Source organism: Nicotiana tabacum, chromosome 15 (genome assembly GCF_000715075.1).
Source record: "Nicotiana tabacum cultivar K326 chromosome 15, ASM71507v2, whole genome shotgun sequence".
Taxonomy (NCBI): domain Eukaryota; kingdom Viridiplantae; phylum Streptophyta; class Magnoliopsida; order Solanales; family Solanaceae; genus Nicotiana; species Nicotiana tabacum.
In genome coordinates, this window is record NC_134094.1 from 130,695,301 (window position 1) to 130,718,712 (window position 23,412).

The following is a 23,412-nucleotide window of genomic DNA, read 5'->3' on the forward strand; positions in this document are numbered from 1 at the left end:
CCTGATTTTTCTTCCAAAAATTCACAGATTCATGATATAAATGAGTATGAAATCATGAAATATAAACAATATAGGATAAGGAACACTTACCCCAATGTTTTCCCGTGAAAATCGCCCAAAATCGCCTCTTGAGGCTTTAGGTTTTGAAGATTTGGGAAATGAATCAAAACTCACATCCAAAAGTTATTTTGTTCAGCTGCAGGTGTCGCAATTGCGACCTGAGCTTCGCAAATGCGAAGAAACACTCACAATTGTGATGCCCTTCACAATCCCGCTGCCTTCGCAAATGCGAAGATTATGTCGCATTTTCGACAATTGGCCCTTCGCAATTGCGAAGATAAACTCGCAATTGCGAGAACTGCTGGCCTAGGCTTTCTTCGCAATTGCGATAAAAATCTCGCAATTGCCATACCTGCTTGGTTCGCATTTGCAATGTCTGATCTCGCAATTGCGAGATCAGAGGCCTGCAACAGGTTCAGTTATACCAGAAAAGTTTTCTAAGTTCAAAACATCTCGTGGCCTATCTGAAACTCACACGAGCCCCTCGGGACCTTATCCAAATATGTCAACAAGTCCCGTAACATCATACGGACTTACTCGGGGTCTCAAATCACATCAAATAACATCGAAATTGCAATTTACACCTCGATTCGCACTTTGAGTTTTAAACTTTTTAATTTTCAAATATTGTGCCAAAACATATTAAATGAATCTGGAATGACTTCAAATTTGGCACACAAGTCATAAATGACATAACGGAGCTATTCACATTTCCAGAATCGGATTCCGGCCCCGATATCAAAAAGTCAACCCCGTGGTCAAACTTGGAAGTCTTTAGCCTTTAAATTGCTAGTTCCGTTAAATGGCCATAACTTGAGTTAGGAACCTCCAAATTATATTTCGGGCATACGCCCAAGTCCCAAATCATGATAAGGAGTACCGGAACTGTCAAAATACTGATCCAGGTCTGTTTGCTAAAAAATTTGATCAAAGTCAACTCGGTTGAGTTTTAAAGCTCTATTTCACATTTTAATCCATTTTTCACATGAAAACTTTCCGAAAAATTGTACGAACTGCGTACACAAGTCGAGGAATCATAAATGGTGCTTTTAGAGGTCTTAGAACACAGAATTACTTATTAAATTTAAAGATGACATTTTGGGTCATCACATTCTCCACCTCTAAAACAAACATTCGTCCTCGAACTTGAGTTAGAAAATAAATACTTAAGGTGGTGAAAAGGTGTGGATATTTACTCCGCATGTCTGACTCGGACTCCCAGGTAGATGCCGTTACCGGCTGACCTCTCCATAGCACCCGAACTGAAGGATAACTCTTAAACCTCAACTGTCGCATCTGTCGGGCTAGAATAGCCACCGGCTCCTCCTCGTAAGTCAAATTGTTGTCCAATTGGGCTGAGCTGAAATCTAACACATGGGACGGATCACCATGATATTTTCGGTGCATAGACACATAGAAGACCGGATGAACTGCTGATAAACTAGGTGGTAATGCAAGCATGTAGGCTACTTCACCCACCCTTTTAAGAATTTCAAAGGGTCCGATATACCTAGGGCTCAACTTGCCCTTCTTCCCGAACCTCATTACACCTTTCATAGGTGAAACCCGGAGCAATATTCTTTCTCCAACCATGAATGCAATATCACGAACTTTACGGTCGGCATAACTCTTTTGCCTAGACTGAGCTGTGCGAAGTCGATCCTGAATAATCTTGACCTTATCCAAGGCATCCTGTACCAAATCGGTACCCAACAACCGAGCCTCTCCCAGTTCAAACCAACCAACTAGCGATCGGCATTGCCTTCTGTATAATGCCTCATAAAGAGCCATCTGAATGCTCGACTGGTAGCTATTATTATAAGCAAACTCAGCAAGTGGTAAGAAATGATCCCAAGAACCTCCAAAGTCTATAACACAAGCGCGGAGCATATCTTCCAATATCTGAATAGTGCACTCTAATTGTCCGTCTGTCTGTGGATGAAATGTTATACTCAACTCCACCCGCGTGCCTAACTCACGATGTACAGCCCTCCAAAAATGTGAGGTAAACTGTGTACCTCGATCTGAAATAATAGACACGAGCATACTGTGAAGGCGGACAATCTCACGAATGTAAATTTCAGCTAACCTCTCTGAAGAATAGGTAACTGCCACTGGAATGAAATGTGCTGACTTGGTCAACCTGTCCATAATGACCCAAACTACGTCAAATTTTCTCTGAGTCCGTGGGAGCCCAACAACAAAATCCATAGTGATACACTCCCACTTCCACTCAGGAATTTCTAACTTCTTAAGCAAACCACCATGTCTCTGATGCTCGTACTTAACTTGCTGACAATTCAGACACAGAGCTACATATGCAACTATATCCTTTTTCATTCTCTTCCACCAATAATGTTGCCGCAAATTTTGATACATTTTGGTGGTACCTGGATGATTAGAATACCTGGAACTATGTGCTTCTTCAAGAATTAATTCATGAAGCCCATCCACATTAGGCACACAAATACGACCCTACATTCGTAGAACCCCATCTTCCCCTACAGCAACCTGTTTGGCATCACTGTGTCGCACCGTGTCCTTAAGGACAAGTAAGTGAGGATCATCATACTGCCTCTCTCTGATGCCCTCATATAAAGAAGACCGAGCGAATGTGCAAGCTAGAACCCGACTAGGTTCTGAAATATCTAACCTCGCGAACTGATTGGCCAAAGTCTGAACATCTGTAGCTAATGGCCTCTCACCAATCAGAATATATGCAAGACTGCCCATACTCACAGCCTTTCTACTCAAAGCATCGGCCACCACATTGGCTTTTCCGGGGTGATACAAAATGGTGATATCATAGTCTTTCAATAACTCCAACCATCTTCTCTGCCTCAAATTAAGATCTTTTTGTTTGAACAGATACTGAAGGCTACGATGATCAGTAAATACCTCACACGAGACATCATAGAGGTAATGCCTCCAAATCTTCAGCGCATGAACAATGGCTGCTAATTCTAAGTCATGAACAGGATAATTCTTCTCGTGAACTTTCAACTGTCGCGACGAATATGCAATTACCTTGCCATCTTGCATTAATACTGCACCAAGCCCAATGTGAGATGCGTCACAATATACCGTATACAATCCTGAACCTGTGGGTAATACCAATACTGGCGTCGTAGTCAAAGCGGTCTTGATCTTCTGAAAGCTCATCTCACACTCGTCTGACCATCTGAATAAGACACCTTTCTGGGTCAATCTGGTCAATGGTCTTGCTATAGATGAAAACCCTTCCACGAACCCACGATAATAACCTGCTAAACCCAGGAAACTTCGGATCTCTGTAACTGAAGTAGGTCTAGGCCAATTCTGAACATCCTCAATCTTCTTAGGATCCACCTCTATGCCTTCTGCCGATACAACATGCCCCAAAAAGGCAACTAAGTCTAACCAAAATGGCGCCTAACATTTCACTTGCTAGGCAAGCCAACGTTAGAATAATATTAACCAATTTTTAAACTATTTTTTTAAATTATTAATAATCAAGGGAACAAAAGCGGAAGCAAAGTTTGAAATATAGTAAAATAATCCATAAAACAACAACGGTGTCTAAATACCATCCCAGAATTGGTGTCACAAGTGCACAAGCTTTTAGAATAAATACAAATAAAGGACTAAATAAAATAACGTTGTCTGGAAATAAACACACAGCTAAAGTAAATTAGACTGGGATTTCAGAACTGCGGACGCCATGCAGTTATACCTCAAGTTTCCTTCGAATAGCTGAAAATCGAGCAAGTCTATGGCACATCGCTGGGACCAACTCTGAAATCTGTACAGAGTGTAGTATCAGTATAACCGACCCCATGTACTGGTAAGTGCTGAGCCAAACCTCGATGAAGTAGTGACGAGGCTAAGGCGGTTCACTTACGTTAACTTGTACGCAATATTAGTAACAACAACAAATATAGAAATAAATCAGGTAACTCATTTATAATAATTGAATCCCACCCAACAGTCATAATCCATTATTATTTTAACTAATTATGTTGCAGCGTGCAACCCGCTCTCACAATATATTCACATTCAATTCTGTTGCAGCGTGCAACCCGCTCTCCCAATATTTTCCTTTTAATCAAGTCTGTCATATATTTATTTCAATCAAGTATATATATAGACTTTTAAATAAGTCTGTTGCGCCGTGCAATCCGATCCCCCAATATTGACTTTTCAATAAGTCTATTGCGGCGTGCAACCCGATCCTCCAATATGGACTTTTAATAAGTCTGTTGTGGCGTGCAACCCGATCCTCCAATATTGACTTATAATAAGTGTGTTGCGGCGTGCAACCTGATCCTCCAATATATCCATTTCAATCAATTCTTATAGAAAATATTTTCCCAATAAATGCAACAATTAATATAAAATTATAAGACAACAAGCATACAACAATTATGATTTAATTATGAAACAAACAATGACAAATAGCAAATTATTATAGAGATCGGGGAGAAAATAGGCAGTTTAATATTTAATATGCTAAATGTCAAATAACAATTAAAACACATAATTCAAATAACATGTAACAATTAATGCAGGAATTCAAGAATTAATATTTGATAAAGAATAAGAGAGAAATAATTATTATAATAATTAATTTATGATTTAAAATAATTTATGATTTTTCATGTAAGCAGGCAAACAATTAATTTGACGACATATAGACACTCGTCTTCTCGCCTATACGTCATTCACATGCAATTCACATAACAAATAATTAAAGGGCTCTATTCCCTCAAGTCAAGGTTAACCCCGACACTTACCTCGCTTTGCAAATTCCAATCAATTACTCAACCACAGCTTTTCCTTTTAAATTTGTCTCCAAAAGCTTCAAATCTATTCACAAACAATTCGATATATTCAATACTAATCATAGGAATTAATTCCATATGAATTTACTAATTTTTCGGATAAAATCCAAAATTCATTAAAATATTCAGTAGTGGGACCCATGTCTCAAATCTCAGAAAGACTTACGAAATTCAAACACCCATTCTTAGACGAGTCCAACCATACAAAAATTATCCAATTCCGATATCAAATGGACCTTCAAATCTTAAATTTTCATTTTTGGAAAGTTTTAGAAAAACCTGATTTTTCTTCCATAAATTCACGTATTCATGATATAAATGAGTATGAAATCATGAAATATAAACAATATAGGATAAGGAATACTTACCTCAATATTTTCCCGTAAAAATCGCCCAAAATCGCCTCTTGAGGCTTTAGGTATTGAAGATTTGAGAAATGAATCAAAACTCCCGTCCAAAAGTCATTTTGTTCAGTTGCAAGTGTCGCAATTGCGACCTGAGCTTTGCAAATGCGAAGCTCGCAAATGCGAAGAAACACTCGCAATTGCGATGCCCTTCACAATCTCGCTGCCTTCGAAAATGCGAAGATTATGTCGCATTTGCGATAATTGGTCCTTCGCAATTGCGAAGATAAACTCGCAATTGCGAGATCAGAGGCCTGCAACGGGTTCAGTTATACCAGCAAAATTTTCTAAGTTCAAAACATCCCGTGGCCTATCCGAAACTCACCTGAGCCCCTCGGGACCTTATCCAAATATCACAACAAGTCCCGTAATATCATACGGACTTACTCGGGGTCTCAAATCACATCAAATAACATCGAAATTGCAATTCACACTTCGATTCGCACTTTGAGTTTTAAACTTTTTAATTTGCAAATTTTGTGCCAAAATATATTAAATGAATCCGGAATGACTTCAAATTTGGCACACAAGTCATAAATGACATAATGGAGCTATTCACATTTCTAGAATCGGATTCCGGCCCCGATATCAAAAAGTCAACCCCATGGTCAAACTTAAAAGTCTTTAGCTTTTAAATTGCTAGTTCCGTTAAATGGCTATAACTTGAGTTAGGAACCTCCAAATTAGATTTCGGGCATACGCCCAAGTCCCAAATCACGATACGGAGTACCGAAACTGTTAAAATACTGATCCGGGTCCGTTTGCTAAAAATATTGACCAAAGTCAACTCAATTGAGTTTTAAAGCTCTATTTCATATTTTAATCCATTTTGCACATAAAAACTTTCCGAAAAATTATACGGACTGCGCACGCAAGTCGAAGAATGATAAATGGTACTTTTCTAAGTCTTAGAACACAGAATTACTTATTAAATTTAAAGATGGCATTTTGGGTCATCACAGTTATGGGTTGTTTAGTAATTTAGTTGCTAAAATATTTATCACTTACTATATGAATTCTATCTTTACTATTTAATTGAAGAAAATTTCGATTCAGAAATACTAAAATGAGTAATTAAATTAATTAGTCAAGGTTGGCTTGCCTGACAACGATGTTAGACCTCATCACGACCTTTAATGGGTTTTGGGTCATGACACAATAATAACAACATATGCCTAAGCATGATTTTTAATATGAGTCTCAGCTCAATTTTCTCTGACACGTAGAGAATGTACGGATATCAACAGATTATTCAACTATACAGTCCCATGGAATTTGACCAAGTCATAATTTCTACGGTGCATGCCCACACGCCTGTCACCTAGCATGTGTGTCACCTCAAAACCAATCATCTAACACATAATCCAGGGTTTCATACCCTCATGACCAAATTTAGAACTGTTACTTACCTCAAACCGTGTAATTCTTTATTCCGCTATGCCTTGCCCCTAGAATTGATCTCCGAAAGCCTCGTATCTAGCCACAATTAATTCGATTCAGTCAATACCAATTATTGTAATTAATTCCATAAGAAAATACTAAGTTTCCAATAAAAATCCGAAATTCACTCAAAAATCGCCCGTGAGAATCAATTCTCGAAACCTGACAAAATTTACAAAATATGAATGCCCATCCAACCACGAGTCCAACCATATAAATTTCACCAAATTCCGACATCAACTCGACCCTCAAATCTTCAATTAAATTCTTTGAAGATTTATACCATTTTCAACCCAATCTTTACCCATTTGAACTCAATAATCTTTTCATAAACCTTATTGGTATGTGTATGTATAAATAATACTCTAACACCCTAGAATCATACTTTTAATTACCCATCTTTACTCCAAACCCGAAATTGAAGAATTGGGAAAGAAATTCTTACCTCTTTGAAGCCCCAGCAAGATCCTTGTGAAATCTTCAAACCTTGAACAAGAATTGATGGATAAATGACCAAGTCTTCACTTTCTCTATCTAAAATGCTCTCACCTCTCTCTAAAATGTCAGATTTTGGCTAAAACAAAGCTTCAAGGATTATAAATCGAAGTTGGGTCGGGTCAAAAATTAGAAAGAATGGAAGCCCTGACGCAGTTATGCGATCACATAACACATATGCGGTCCGCATATTGGCCTCATAATTTGGCCTCCAAAGCTGGGCGTGACTGACCCGGTCTGCTGTCAGTATGTGTCCCGCATACCTATTCTGCGATCGCATAATACACCGCAGAACAGGTCTGCGATCGCATAATACACCGCAGAACAGGTCTGCGATCGCATAATGCACCGCAGATTTTCCTCAAATCTTGCCCCTCTCCTGATCCACTCTTCGACCATTATGCGGTCCGCAAAGTGATTCTGCGACCGCATAGTGGTCGCAGAAATGACCCTTTTTCTGGCAAATTTTTTTTTTTACACATCGGTGCATTGTTCAACCCAAAAAGTCCGAGCTTTGTACTAATTGATCTACCTCGGCACCACAAAACCTTAATTTCCTTAGCAAAATTTTTCCGGGGTCATTACATATAAGTCAACATCCGGTCAACCTTTTCAACTTAAATTCTAAACCTTGGAACTAAGTGTTCCAAATCATTCCAAAACCTCACTGGACCCGAACCAATTACCCCCGTCCAGTCAAATAACAACCGTAAATCATATTTTGAGCAGTAAATGGGGGAACGGGATTGCAATAGTCAAAACAACCGTCCGGGTCGTTACAAAAATTTTAGTTAAAGGGGTTCAAAAAAGAAAAAAAATTATAAAGTTACACGAGATTGTGGCTAGTGGGAATTGAACCAGTAATCTCACAAAGATTTTAAACCACCTTAGCCGCTGAATGGGGTGAAATTGGTTGATAACAGGTGGTTGAATGATAAAGTGACACGTGGAACCAAAGACAGGTAGAGGATGAGTCGACAAATAACTGACATCAGGTGCGAAGTTTATAACTGGTACCAGGTGGATAGCGAAGGAAGCATAACCGAATATAGAGATTCAAAGGCTTGACAACGGATAAGCATTTAATGAGCAGTTGTTACAAAGAATATTTGCATTCAAAGCCTTATACGCCCATCAATAACATTTTTATTCTTGTTCTAGCTTGTTTCTAGGATCTTGTCTCCCTAGGTAGAGGGATAAATAGTGGGGTTAACAACCATAATAGACACATGAAACATTCACAAAAGTTGTAATCTATTTTCTTACTATGATAAACTCAAGCATTTGAAATCTTTCTTGCTCTTGTCATCGGAAAGGTTAAGTCTTTAACCATGCTTGTTATTTCCTTTAACTTTATTCGCTAATCTAATTTTTATTCTTATTTATTTATTTATCATTTTTGAATTAAACCGATTCGGTTATTTATAAATCACGCTATAAATTCAATTGTACCAAAATTAAAGTACCTAAAAACTTAAAACATTTTTACTACGTACCTAGCTAAAAATTGCTATGCATGCAGCATGATCATTGACACATAGGCGGAATCAGGATTTGAAACTTATAAGTTCGGGATTTTAAATCTTTTAAGTTAGTCGATACTAAATTATTTTTTCATAATCAATAAATTTTGTAAGAGAAAAAGTACATGGTTTGGATTAAAACTATTTGATTCGACCGAACTCGGAGCTTCTACTCTCCCTCCGCTCGTACTTATCGCCGTGGAGATAAGACTCTTTATTAGCAAAAAATAAAGATAATAACAACAACAATAACAGTAACAACCGATTAATAGTTGACGGTAGCGAAACTTCTTTGCCTTAATTTCATCCCTAATTATTTCCAGGACCTGAAGGGCTCTTATGTATCGGAGCACCAATTGCAGCAATACTCTGACTCAGATCTCTTGCTATCACTGTGGAACCAAAACAAAAGAAAAATTGTTCATTAAATATATTCTTTTAGTTGCATGACAATTTCATAGAAGATTGATAAATAAAATACAAAAAAAAAACTTATTAGATCATTTTATTCGATTATAGACTACTTCTGTATAAAAGTTGCAGTGTTTTTTGGTAACAATGTAAATATTACCATTGACAACAGCAAACGATTACACTTATAGAGCACCTAATTCTGACCACATACTTTACGCCTCCAACACACAAAAAAACCCAGCTAATTACAAAGAGCTTGTCGAACTAAACTCCTATATTCTTTGCTTTCTTTAACTTTTGAAGTAACTCTATTTTTCTATAACTTCTTAATTTGTGTAACTACCTCTGCTCTATTTACAGGTGTGGTATATTTAAGTGGGTGTTTGGACATAAGAATTGTAAAATTTCGGAAAAAGTGAATTTTTTTTTTTTTGTGAAAATGATATTTGAAAATTAGAGTTGTGTTTGGACATGAATATAATTTTGAGTTATTTTTAATTTTTTGTAAGTGATCTGAGTGAATTTTAAAAAATAACTTTTTGGAGCTTTTAAATTTTTTGAAAAATTCAAAATTCACCTTCAAGTAAAAATTAAAAATTTTATGGCCAAACATTAATTTCGAAAAAAAATAAAATATAATTAACTTACTCGCCCTATCCATTCTTGTGGGTGCTACAGGGGAGAGCAATCCAGCCAAAAGTAATAAGAACATAAAGAAAGTAAGCGCAGCCTTGTAAAACATTGTCTCAAGCACAAAATAGAAATTAATTTTGAAAGAAATAGTAGCTTTTGTTTAACGAGTGTCAATTTATTTATAGGGAAAAGGGGGCTCAATTTCACTATCCTCTTAATTTTGAAGTTTTATAATTTCTTTCAAAAAGTCAAGTCTCCTCTTAAATTCCACAATTTGATTTACAATTTTCAAAATTAAACAGCAGAAGGTCATGTCAAGTCTTAAATGCTACTCCCTTTAGTAAATATTCTAAGAAAGTAATGTGTGCTCTAGACATGTACGAACCGAACAAATCGAAAACTCAAATCAAATCGATTAAAAAATTCGATTAGGTTTGGTTTGATTTGGTTTAATATTGAATAAAATAAATTCGAAACAAATCGACATACAAATATATAATTTTTTATAGATAATTTAAAGACTTTATATATACTTTTATTTAAAAAATGTCTAGAAATATTTGAGATCTTCTCATGGGATATAATATTTAATAGAATTATAAAGTGCATTTATTTTTATTTACTTTAAATAATAGATTGTATCACTTTCTTATTATGTGTTATTGACGTTTCATATTCATATGTCAAGATTTATTACTCCACCCATTTCAATTTAGGGGAAAAGGCCAAATTTGTACCTCCACTTTGGTGAATTGTTCACGTTTATACCTCGTTCTACTTTCTGTCTAAATATGTCCCTACAGTTAGCAAAGTAGATAAAATCACCTCTAAACCTAAAAGATCTCCAAACGTGGCAATGGGCCGAACTGGACAAATATCAATCCAAATTAAAAGACCTATGCCCATTTCTTTGACCTAACTATCCAACCATCTTATGGGTCTCACATCTCTCTCTTAATTCAAGTATTCAACCGCAACTTTTCTTCTTCCTCGTTTCTTCTTTTCCAGTTCTTGTTCTTCCTTCTTTTTTCTTTTTCTTTTTCATTTATGACTGGGAAATCATGGTTCATGATAAGGTAACCAACTAAAAATTTTATCAAAAAGAAAATATTGTGAGCAGAAAACTTAAAATCAATTTGAAAAATTTAGAAGATTCCATAATAAAATGAAAATTAAGTACACATTGAATAGCAAATCATCAGTCGAAAAAAAGGTTTTTTATGACAAAATGAAACAGACAAATCTTGTTTCTTTTTCTTCTCCCTTTTTTCATGTTCTGATAATCATTTATTTCTACAAGACGAAGAAATAGAACATGGAAATAGATAACTCGGAGATGGATCCCTCTTTCTAACCTTCCCCCTCTAAATATTTGCAGTAAAAACCACAAATAAAATCCAAAATATGTAGAAAAATTAGCTTATGTGTGCACATTAAACCATTTGAGTCCCTGACACAGAAAAGAAAAAGAAGAGAGCTCTCTTTCTCATGATTTGATGGAAGAGAAAAAGAGCGGTCGATGGCGGCGACTGCGGCAGCTTAGCCGTGGAGGAACGAAGAGGAGTGAGCAATCATCAGGCAGCGAGTCTTGCAATTTCTCCGACGACACCGATTCGACGACCTCTTCATTGTCATCGTCGATTTGTTTCCATATTTTGACCCATTCATTTGTGATAGTTGGGTCGGATATGGGTCTTTTAATTTGGGTTGATATTTGTCCAGTTGGCAAATTAATTCAGGGGTCCCATTGCCACGTTGGAATATGTTAGAATTAGGGGCGATTTTATCTACTTTGCTAATGGTAGGGACATATTTAGACGGAAAGTAGAACGAGGTATAAACGTGAATAATTTACCAAAGTGGAGCTACAAATCTAGTCTTTTTCCTTTCAATTTATATGAACTCATTTGACTGGGCACGGAGTTTAAGGAAAGAAAGAAGACTTTTGAATTTGTGATGTAAAATGAGGCACATATATTTTGTATGGCTATAAATCCTTGTGTAAAGGTAAATTGTTGCCAAATAAGGAAAGGGGTCATTCTTTTTTGCACGGACTAAAAAGAAAATAGATTCACATAAATTGAAACGGATGGAGTATATATTTTTCGAATTTGAAGTGGTATTTCGATAATCTAAAATTACATAGAACATATCATTATTTAGGTATCATATTGATTTTATGTTTAATTATTAAATTTGGTTAACCCTGAAAGCGTACATTAACCAAAAATTATTGGTAGACGACTAAGAAAATAAACTATTATGTAGTAATAAAAACAATTCTCCCATAAGATCACTTTAATAGATCATATGTTTGTTATTTATTTTTAATTTTTAGTAAACATATATTCACTTATCAAAATTTTATCAATAACTTTAATAATCCAAGGTTGAAATAATATTCATGTAACAAAAAAACCGAAAAAACCGAAAAAGCCGACAAAACCGAACCAATCCTAACCGATATAATTGGTTTTGATAAAATCCGAACCAATCCGATCCATGTACACCCTTACTCATAACAACCGGCCCTAGTTATAAATATGATGTTTTGTACATAGAATGAATATCGTAATCATAATTTAATATGCGCTTTTTTCGCTTTTACTCTGTGCCATAAACTATTTATGTTCGATAACCCATAAAAGTATAATACATATATATATACGAAAAAATATATTTTGAGAGCGGTTATACTGTATCATTTTCCCGTTGTAAATCACTAAGTAGCCATACAATATTCGGCCCAACTAATGCTTAAAAATCTCATACCTTTCTTGGTTGGACCAACCCAACCGGCGATTGGAATAACAAAGAAGTGAAACTAGAAGAAAATTTCCAAATAACGTTAGATATTGAAGAGAAAATTTTGTTCTTCTACTATGAGTTCCTGAATCTACAAGATTGTTTTGGGGGAAATTAGACTATGATTAGCATGAATTTCAGATGAAAATATGTAAACAAAAACAAAAAAATAAGTTGTAGATGCTTATAATATAAGAATGTAAAGGATATTAAATGGGTTCTTTACGCAAATAACCGACCGAATTCATTATTTACTTTTTCAAGTCGATATATATTATACATATATTATATATTCGATAGCTATTTTTAGTTTAGCTAGTTGAGTTGGGTAATATTTAGGTTAGTTCTTCGGGTTTTTTTATAACAAGTATTCGAGTACAACAAGAAGGTGCGTCATTCATAGTACTAATATATACTTTTCCGATTTATTGCGGGCTGATTATTGGGTGTTCGGCCAAACAAGTATTTTATAGAGAACTAACAACAAATTCTATTGTTAACTGGCTATTTTGATCATTTAGAACAACTCAATAAATATAGGAAAAATTACATTGTATACCCGTTGTAAAAATAATAGTCGAAAAATGTATAAATTTTTTATATTTTGTATATATATATATATATATATATATATATATATATATATTATACATTTTATACATTTCTTCGGCTACCAAATATAAATAATTTTTGACGCGGGCTAAAAATAATAATACCCCATAAATAAATTTAGTAGATCGATTTACTAGGCCCTATCAAGCTTGTAATTATAAATGTGATCAAAACATAGATATCATCCGTCACACATGCTACGGGGAAAGAGCAATTGCAGTAAAAAGTGGGAAAATTACTAAGTTATGTTTATTTATAAGTAGCTTATTATTAAAATTGGTCAATTCATAAAATATTATTAATATAAGCTAAATATTAATAATATTAGCCAATTAGCTATTTGTAGCAAAAAACAAATGTCAAATTTTTGCTTTCTTATGAGTGGGTGTTATTATAATAGATTAGGTACATCTTAAGGAGTTTGAATTTGAGTTTTGAATGATTTGGTGAAGTTTTGAGGTGGTTTGAATTGAAAATTCGAAGTAAAAACTGAACATGAAAAACATAATATGTGTATCACACGGTGTATCACTTGTGTATCACATATGTATCTTATTTGTATCAATTGTGTATCACATGTATTCCTGTGTGTGAGATACATGTGTGATACATGTGTCGGAGAAGCTTTTTTTAACTCGATTTAATTACGAATTTTGATACAAAACCAGTCCAAATCACCTCCAATCTTCCTCAAATTTTATATATTGGCTTATCTATATATTTTTAATGAATTTCAACTATACCCATTGAAAAAAGTTCCTTTTTGCTTAGATTTATGAATTTTGTGTTTTTCTTTTTTGTATTTCATCACCTTATTTGCTACCTCATCCATGAAATTTCTTTTCCGTCTTGTATCTAATGTTGCTAATAACGTTTAAAATATGGAAGGAGATTTTTGCATGTGATTCTTTGAGAGAAAGAACCTTATTTATTTGGTTCTTCAATTTTTATGTGTTTGACTACTTTTGGTAAGTTTAGTCAGATACCAAGTAGCCACTCTAAAGGGATGCTATTCATGACAAAAATATCTTAAGTTGTCCTGAAGTTAAGATTTTTAGTTTAAAATTTCAGGATAAAATAAATACTGACTAATCTCTACATAGCATCCTTGAGAATGACTAAGTTTAAATTTCAGGACAAATAAGTTCAGACTAATCTCTAAATAGTATCTATGAGAATGACTACACGTGCACTTCCCCTACATTATAAGCATCGACAACTTTTCTTTACATACTTTCATATGAAATTCATGCTAATCATATTCTAATTTCTCCAAAACAACATTGTACATTCAGGCACCCATAGTAGAAGAGCAGAATTTTCTCTTTAATATCTGACATTATTTGGAAAATAATTGGTTAGTGAAATTCAGCTGTCATAGTTTTTCCAACTCAGCTGGTTTTGCAATTTTTGCTAATAATAGTCGGTAAAGTGGTCAAACAAATGATATTTTTGTTGTTAACCAACTTAAAAAGGTCTATGTAATAGTATATTTACTTAGAGGGTAAATTCTGTAACTCTTTTAACTAATGGGGATAATATTAAATATGGTGAGTGAGTGAAAATGAAAGGGAAAAAAAACTGAAAAACATATATTAAATTGGGTGGGTGAGTGGGGACTCACGTTCCTTTCTCAGTAGCATTTACCTGAGAGTAGACGAATTGAATATGGGGCAAAGACTTTGACAAAGTATTGTCTACTTTTAGGGGTCGTTTGGCAGGGGTATAAGAACAATGTTTTAAAAGGTTCCTGTTTTACTTAACACAGGGCGAGGCGTATGCCCCAAGACATGGAGCGTAAGTCCCATAAATTTTTAAATTTATTAATTTATAAATTAATAAAATAGAAAAATAATCATAAAAATATATAAAGTACATTAAGATAAAAATCAACTATAACGTCTTGTCTTCAAACGATCAAAAGATCATAATATTTTAAAACATATTATAAAAGATTATATGATTTACCTCTCTAAAAGTTAATAATCAATAAACTCCATCAATAATGTAGTTTTAAATATTACGCCTTTCGAGTAAATATAAAATTGCTTTCAAATAGTAAAATAATTAAAGTTTGATAATTTTGAGAGACATAGAACTAAAATATGAATACGAGTAGCAAGTGAAGACATAAATTTTTTCTATTAATTCAAATAATATTAGCTCTCCGATGTTCTCAATTAGTAAATATAAAATATCATTACTCATTATTTGAGTTATTCTCAATCTTCATATTTCTATAGATGAATAAAACTTTAATCATTCATTTGTTAAAGAAATTTGAGTGTGAACAATGTTAATCAGGGACTTTGATGCATGATTTGCGCTAGGATTTATGAGGCGGGCTCCGAGCGAAGAGCGTTAGGCGTGTTTCGGGCGTACAGTCGGGCGTTGGGGGCATAAGTCTCACAGAACTAAGCCCCACACGTGAGCCTCAGGGCGTTTTGATAGTGCCCCGCCTAGGGTGAGCCCCGAGGCGTGTCCTAAGAAAGCCTTTTAAAATACTGTATAAGAATAATGCTGAATAAGGTGTATTAATAATGCAAACATTGGTTATGCAGAGATTATTTCTTATCCGTTGTTTAGTGTAGTGTATTAAATATTAAAATGCATTGCATAAACTTTTAAGAAAATTAGTTATTTACAAAAATATCCTCCATATTCTTTAACTTTAAGGAACTTTAAGGATAATTTTATCTTCAACCATGCTAATGCATGCATTAATAGTCTTAGTATTGCTAATATCATCCGATTTGTAATATATATATATATATATATATATATATATATATATATATATATATATATTATATTATATTAAAAGGAGGAACCTTTTAAAGTTAAAAGTTAAATTACTTATTTACCCCTTATATTAACCTACTAAATACTATATTTAATAATTAAAAAGAAACTAAAGCGTCCAAAGAGACCCAACGGTTTTGAGGAAAATTTCAAACTCCCATCACCGAATGTAAATATTGTCCAAATTTAGAAAAGGATGGTACATTTGGATGCACAGATTTCGTTTCTTCCAATATGCTACATTTGTCCAATGGTAGAAATATATTTTGAGGAATAAATTGATATTCATGCCTATGGAACGCAAAGTCAACTCCAAAGTGAATAAACAATTAAGCAACAATAAAACCGGGTTCTATTCATTCATTCTTGAATTATTTATCTTTTGTGATTTATGAAATGCAGTATCTATAAATAGGAGTAGAATAGATAGTTATGATCTCTCATGTGAGTGAGTTCTAATATTTTTCTTCCTTCACGCTATGTGTATTTTTATCTATTCAGTTGATGATTATGTTACTTCTTTAAATCTTTTATTTTCTTTTGTGTTATCACTGCTTTTTTCATTGTATTTGAGGATTCCAAACAACATAGAAATTTAAGAAATAAACAATTTAGGTTCTATTCTAATAGACCACTGAGTGAGACGAAACTTGGAAATATGTGTATAAGTCATGTAATTTAAAACTATGATATAAGACCTTATTTTAATGCCTTGGATAACATCTTTCAACTGTAATGGATCTGTAGTAGAAGTTAGAACAATTCTCTCTTTTAATATGGGATTCTAAAAAAATAAAGGTATAAAGGATAATCTTGCAATAGATTTCTTTTGGAATTAAAAATTATAGTCTTGGACAGATAGAGTTGGAGCAATTTAAACACTTGAGAAACGTTGCTCATAGTAAAAAACAAATTAATTATGCAAATACTCTACATGTGTTTAAATGGTTTAAACACCTAATTGAGTTTAATTTGGATGATTGATATGTTTTAATTCATAATAATAATTTTATTATTCTCTGTGTATATACTTGTGTGTTTACAAATACCAATAAAAAATCAATATATTTACTTATACTTTGTTGAACTGGTTACTTGACATGCTACTTAGAGATATGGACCCTTCAATAGGCTTATACAATGGTATAAGGATGATTTACAGAGGATTTGATAACAATATCATACACGAAGGAAGTACAATGGGTCAATATGCTACAAAAATATCACATGCTTCTAAGAAACTTTACTTTATATTCTCTCGTGTATAGTTATTCAAACATTCTGTTTTAATAATATTAATATTATTACATAGGTGTGAACTACATGACTTAACGACGCACGTGCCGAGAAACGAGTATTACTTATACATAGGATAATACCAAATTGGTTGTATAACTAATACTTGCATTATTAGTAATACATATGTTGAAAAAGTGTACCAAACAAGGGATTCGTAATACCGAAAGCTAATGCATGCATTATTTTCTCTAATGCATCCTACCAAGCGATCCCTTAAAGTAAGGTTATGACTAATAGAACATAATTTAGTCTTCTATTTAAGAAAGAAAACAATTCCCTATTCTTTTTCATACAGATCATGTTCTGGATTCCCCATTTTAGAAAGATGAGCTACAAGAAACTAGAACCAGACAACTGAACCAAACTTCACCTGAAGTGGAGTTTCCAGATTTCTCGAACGTTAGAGGAGCCGTCTGTAACTTCAGCAACTAGAGAAGCCGCTAGAATACCTGATTAAGTAAAAGTTCATGAGGTTAATTTCATGTTGAAACTCTTAAAACGAGCGAAAAACATCCACTGGAAATAATGGAAAGGGTTAAAGCAACGACGATAGAAAAGGAACAGTGACCAGTAAGACGAGCAAACTAGCAGCAATGGAGTTTTATAAGTGTATGTTTAGCGCCAGCTTTAACAGTAAGTAAGGTACAATGCTACCACAAGGACGCTGATATGAAACTTTAGGACTGAGCTCGCTACCCCGATTGGATATATACTAAGAGCGTAGTAACTGGAATCCATCCTCATGATAATCCAAGAGGATTAGTCGCTCCTCTGTTTCCAGTATGCATAGGATGCAACGAAATCTTGAGCTCTTTCTATAGGAAACTAGGCATTAGATGGATCATATACTTCACACGCTCGCAAATACATATGATAAAACTATGTGTAATTCTTTAACCCTAAAAGGCAGTCACAAGGGAGTGAGATAAGACATAACTGATAACCTACATTTAACAGCTAATACGAATACCAGTTTCATAATTCAACATCTTCAGAGAACAACTCTCCATTTCGCAAATAGAAAATGTAGTAGGAAGTATATAAATGTCACTTTTCGAAGAATAAAGAGTAAAAGTAGACAGAGTAGCTCACCGTCTTTCTCCACAATCGAAATAAATCGCCTTGATCCACCACCGACACCAAAATAATGCTTCTTTGCAGCTAGATATACAATTCCATGAGGACTATGTAAGCACTGCACAAAGAAGAAAAAGGACGGAAAGAAAGATATAGCTTAGAAGTGAGGAAATTCAATGATAAAACTATATTAAAACTCAAATCAAAACAAACCTTTTTAATAAGTTTGTACAGAGTAGGTAAAGTAGAAACTGAGTACACTGTCTCTGCCATGAGAATTATATCATAACCAGCAGCCTTATCAACTGTTTTACAGCTTTTTGTGCCACCTTCATCAGCAAGTACATGAGGAAGAATCAGATGAGCTTCACTCCAGTCACTAGCAAAAAAGCGAACTTCAGCGCTATCATTATCTGTGGCCAACAAATTCTGTTGGATATTTGCATTGACATTTGGAATAGTTAGGCATTGCAGCACCTCAGCATTGAAGTCATGAAAATGTACAGCACGAGCACCCTAATACACCAAAAGCAAAATGCTTAATCAAGAGGACGACGAGACAAGCAATCACAAATCACTTCAAGCATTCATGTACCTTCAGACAGGCAAAAATTCCAGGAAGACCATGACCACAACCAAGCTGAAAACAAGTGAAAGAGAGTCAACAAGTAAATAATGTGAGATAATTACAAGAGTCATGTACTAAGTCAAGTTAAGTTGGAAAATCTAAGCGCATTAGGGTGTCTATCCCTCAGGACAATCACAACAAAAGCTAATAGCGATAATGACAGTGACAATAACCATTACAAACTCTTATTTCAATGAGCAACATGAAGACGTTACAACGACATTTTATAGAAAATCAACATTTCCACTGGCAATCACAAATTTTAACTCAAATGATTATTATGTTCAATCAAAAGGGAAAGGGGAAAAAGTAAAAAGGGAAGGAGGAAAAAATAAAATTTAAAATGGAAGGGGGGGAAAACAACTAAACAAACAAAGGAGAAGACTTCTATTAAGTGAAAAACCTGAGTCAAGTGACAGGGGACTGATCGGAGATGCAAAATTTCCTCTCTGGGTACTCAATAGAAACTTCTAGTGTCATAATCGATAAGCACTTGCACAAGTACAGTATAAAAGATCAACCATGTGACTTGTATAGGGAAAGAAAATACTGTTAAACGGAAAAATACTTTAATATGCTTAATGAACAATCTGACCCTACTACTTGCATACAGTCTATGTTGCGTGGATTCTCCAAAATACCTCCAACCTGCGTTGGATTCTCCAAAAATACACCTTTTTTGGAAAATCCGACACGCACCCCACGATATTTTCATAGAGTCCGAGCAACACAGCATACAGTAATTCAGACATCATTTTGACTAAAATTGGAATGAGAAGGTAAATGGAAAAAACCAATGCAAGAGTGGATTTAATAAGTTAGGATTAGCAGTCTCTACGCATAGCAGAAGATCAAAGATTCACCTCCACAATAGGAGCCCACCTCTAAAACTCTTTTTCCAGTCAGTGACAATTGCCCACTTTGCATCTCGGAGTTCAGAGTCTTCACTAAATCTAATGAACCTTCCCACAATTTCAGCCCGCCTGCAAAAAGAGAATAACACAAATGAGAATATCAGTCATCTAGGTGCACTTCACATCCTAATTAGTGACCAATAATCGCCACTGTATCTTCCATTAATGGACTTGCCAATCATTAGTGTCTAACTGGGAGTTGACAAGCATAAAATTTCTGTACTGAGTCGTTTCTTCCTCAATTTAGCTGTATGAGCTTCATCATGTTTTTCTCCATTAACATCAAACAATAAATTTAACCTCAGTGTAACCACACCCACATGAAAGGAAACCAGCCAACAGTATATCAAACTTCTAACACTAGAACAGATATTATAGCGTGTGTTAGTGAAGATATCACTCACTCGACAGTTGCAGATGGCTTCTATGTCCTGAGTCGTGTTTCAATGCAACATCAATGTCGTAGATTAAGATTGTACAGAAGTATTTTGACTCTTTCCTTGTTATTTGAGAAGTTTATCATTACTATGATTTCTCTTAGATGAATTATAGTTTTTATTATAAAATGTTGTTCCATTTAATTGAGGATGGTTTCTAGCTATAAGTTAATCAATCAACTACGCCTCAATTTCATAGCAAGTTGGGTCAACTATATGAACTCTCTATATCTATTTTACTCCATTCAGGTCCATTTCATTCCAATATCAATTATTGTTTTGTAGTAAAATTAGGACTCTAAATCTCTCACTTATTCCTTCATGGATAACTAGTTAATTCTCAACCAATCTATACAGACATTTTCCTCCCATTTTAGGTCCTTTCACAAAACTCCTCCTTGATGTAATTCTAGGTTTACCTCGTCTCCTTAAAATTCCAATTGCAACCATCATTTGCCACACCAATGAAAAGGTACATCTGAAAATCTATGTAGGACATGATCAAACAATTTCATGAGACCTCATTTTATCCTCTATGACTATGTGTGCTACTTTTACCCTATGTGATCATTTTTAATCATGTCTAATCTTATGTGGTTGTCCATATATCATTGCATATGTATTCCCCATGAAATTCACCTCGTGAAAATTTTGGACTTAGAAACCCAAAATTCATTCATATAATGCTACAAGATTGACTATTTTCACTTTGGTCGTAAACCTACCACAACGCTCCTCTTATATTTCAAAGTAATATTTACTGCACCACTACTTTATGTTGTTTCTTTGGTTATCTCTACTATTTTGGTGTCAATACTTTTCTTTTCTTCAATATTTCATCCTTAGTTTTTTACTCTTGTATTTTTCAAGCATGTTTTGAAAACGCCTTTAATGAGCTGAGGGCCAAATGCAAACAGTCTCTCTATCTCACACTAGACCCCATTTGTGGGCTGGGTATGTTGTTGTTGTACTAACTTTATTCAGCAATAAAAATTGACATATATTACCTATAATTCCTGATTTAGTAAACTAAAAACATTCATACTTAAACCACATTCAAATAAATAAAGTTCACGCAATTCAAGTTGAAGTATCAGTAGTTATAATGAGCACCAAAGAGGTAAAGAGGAGAACTAAATTGTCACAGACCTTCATATTTGCCGGGGACTAAATCTGAATTAGACAAACCAAATACTTCCTTTGTACTCACCCTTCCCTAACAGAGAAGTGAACACTCGTTAGGGCAACCAAATATAATTGAAGCTAAATCATTCTTGAGCTCAGCAAATAACAAACCACTGTATCTCAGTATGTCCATAATATTTTTAAAAGAAAAAAGAAGATCAACAAATTGAATCTTTTAGCATGTTCATAAATCTGTCTAAATGTTGATTGAAACAAGTTATTTTTAACTAAAAGCCGGCATATTTGTAAAGAAAAAATGACTGAACTTATCAAAAAAAAAAATCTTTGAGAGAAAATATTTCTTCAATTCAAAGTAACCAAACACTGAAAAACATAATTTAAAAGATGCACTAAGCTCCCGTTCGGTCCGGAAAAGGGCCGAATCACAAGGGTCTATTGTACATGGCTTTATATTACATTTCTGGCTGATTACACAGTTCGAACCCGTGACCTATTGATTACCTGACATCAAGTTTACCAGTTACGCCAAGGCTTCACTTCTACTGAAACATAATTTCATCAAGAAAAATATTTTTGCCGTATATAAAACACCCCCATAGAGTTAATGGAAAAAATAGAACTAATCTTACCTTAAGTAAAGCAAGGCCATCCAAATTTATAGGCTCCACATTAAACTCCACATTTGATATAACCTACTCAAGATACAAAAATAAATTCATTTTACTATTCATGACTAACCACTTAACAAAATAATGTAATATGTTGTTGTATTTGTATTTGTACAAAAGGGAGTACCTGTGAGGAAAGTACTTCAACAGAAGGAGGTGGAGGTGGAAGAGGCTTGTTTTCTGGGACATCAAGAAATCCTAACCCAAACCCAGATTGGGATTTTTCATCAAACAGACGAAATGGTTCGGGTCCAGTTGCTGACGTGTTCGCCTCCATAGCCAAGCTGAAAAGTTTTGAGCTTTCAGTGTGGACGGCAACCGATGGAAGTACACGGCATCTTAAACGGGCTTGCTTATTGGGCCTTTTTTTTGGCTAATAAGGCTTTTTTTTTTTAATTGAAACTATTTATATTCGGTAGTCGAAAAAGTGTATAAAATTTGTATATAAAAATAATAACTAAAAATATATCTATTCATATATATATATATATATATATATACACACACTTTTTTGGCTACCGAAAATAAATAATTTCTGACACGGATTAAAAGTGAAAAAAGTCCTAATGACCATTTTTTGGGCCCAGTATAATAAGGGTGATTTGCAAAAATAGGAATATTTGGGGAAAAATAAAAAATACCATATTTAAAACTGGTAATTGAAAAATAGTCACGGTTTCAAAAGTAATCGAAATTTAGTTACTTTTTCATATAAAGATAAAATCTGAACAAAAATACTCCTAAAAATCCGGAAATACTCCACCATAATATGTTGGAGTTCAATTTTTTTTACATGATCTTTCAGCATAATATGCTGGAGTTTCAACATAATATGCCGGAAGTTTATATGCAAGAGCTCCATAAATCCAACATATTATGCGGGAACTTTCCATGTGCTAGATTTCCAACATAATATGCTAGAAGCTTATATGCATGAGCTCCATAATCCCGCATGTTATGTTAGAATTTTTCGTGTTTTAGCAAAATAGTGACTATTTTTTAATAAATTTACAAATATTGGTTATTTTTCAATTATCAGTCCGAAAATTGACTAGCATATGCTATTTTCACGGAATATTGGTGCCATCATTTATATTTGGACCCCAATAAGGAAAGTTAAAAAAATAGTTCCCGATTGTAATTTTGAAGTACATTGATTAGAATTTTTTGGAAAAGTCACATGGTGAAGCGTTGGAATTAATATTACAAGTTATGGTAGTCGTCATAAAATTCTG

General features: G+C 34.2%; 1 protein-coding gene and 1 long non-coding RNA gene across 3 annotated transcripts; both read right to left on the bottom strand.

The window, feature by feature from the left end:
• Nucleotides 1-3,614: 3,614 nt before the first annotated feature.
• On the bottom strand, nt 3,615-9,995 carry LOC107783877 (uncharacterized). 2 transcript variants are annotated; one of them, XR_012699466.1, is made up of 5 exons: nt 9,805-9,993; nt 7,170-9,134; nt 6,694-6,760; nt 4,833-4,905; nt 3,630-3,841 (listed from the first exon to the last, which is right to left on the bottom strand). It is a non-coding gene; the product is annotated as an uncharacterized LOC107783877 (long non-coding RNA). The 2 variants fall into 2 exon arrangements; XR_001647559.2 differs by having other exon boundaries at nt 3,615-3,841; nt 4,833-6,760; nt 9,805-9,995.
• A 7,281-nt stretch (nt 9,996-17,276) lies between these two features.
• LOC107783878 (uncharacterized) lies at nt 17,277-22,536 on the bottom strand. Its single transcript, XM_016604905.2, has 8 exons — nt 22,305-22,536; nt 22,139-22,201; nt 21,513-21,579; nt 19,895-19,995; nt 18,980-19,024; nt 18,598-18,900; nt 18,400-18,502; nt 17,277-17,756 (listed from the first exon to the last, which is right to left on the bottom strand). Exons 1-8 carry the CDS (start codon nt 22,452-22,454, stop codon nt 17,674-17,676), a joined length of 915 nt encoding a protein of 304 aa, XP_016460391.1. The 5' UTR covers nt 22,455-22,536; the 3' UTR covers nt 17,277-17,673.
• Nucleotides 22,537-23,412: the final 876 nt, after the last annotated feature.

Coding starts and splice junctions, on each gene's coding strand:
- LOC107783878 (XM_016604905.2), bottom strand. CDS start 22,454: ATGGAGGCGAACACGTCAGCAACTGGACCCGAACCATTTCGTCTGTTT. Junction 19,996..21,512: donor AGTCCCCGGCAAATATGAAG/GTCTGTGACAAT, acceptor CTCTTTTTGCAG/GCGGGCTGAAATTGTGGGAA. Junction 17,757..18,399: donor TTCGATTGTGGAGAAAGACG/GTGAGCTACTCT, acceptor TTACTTAATCAG/GTATTCTAGCGGCTTCTCTA.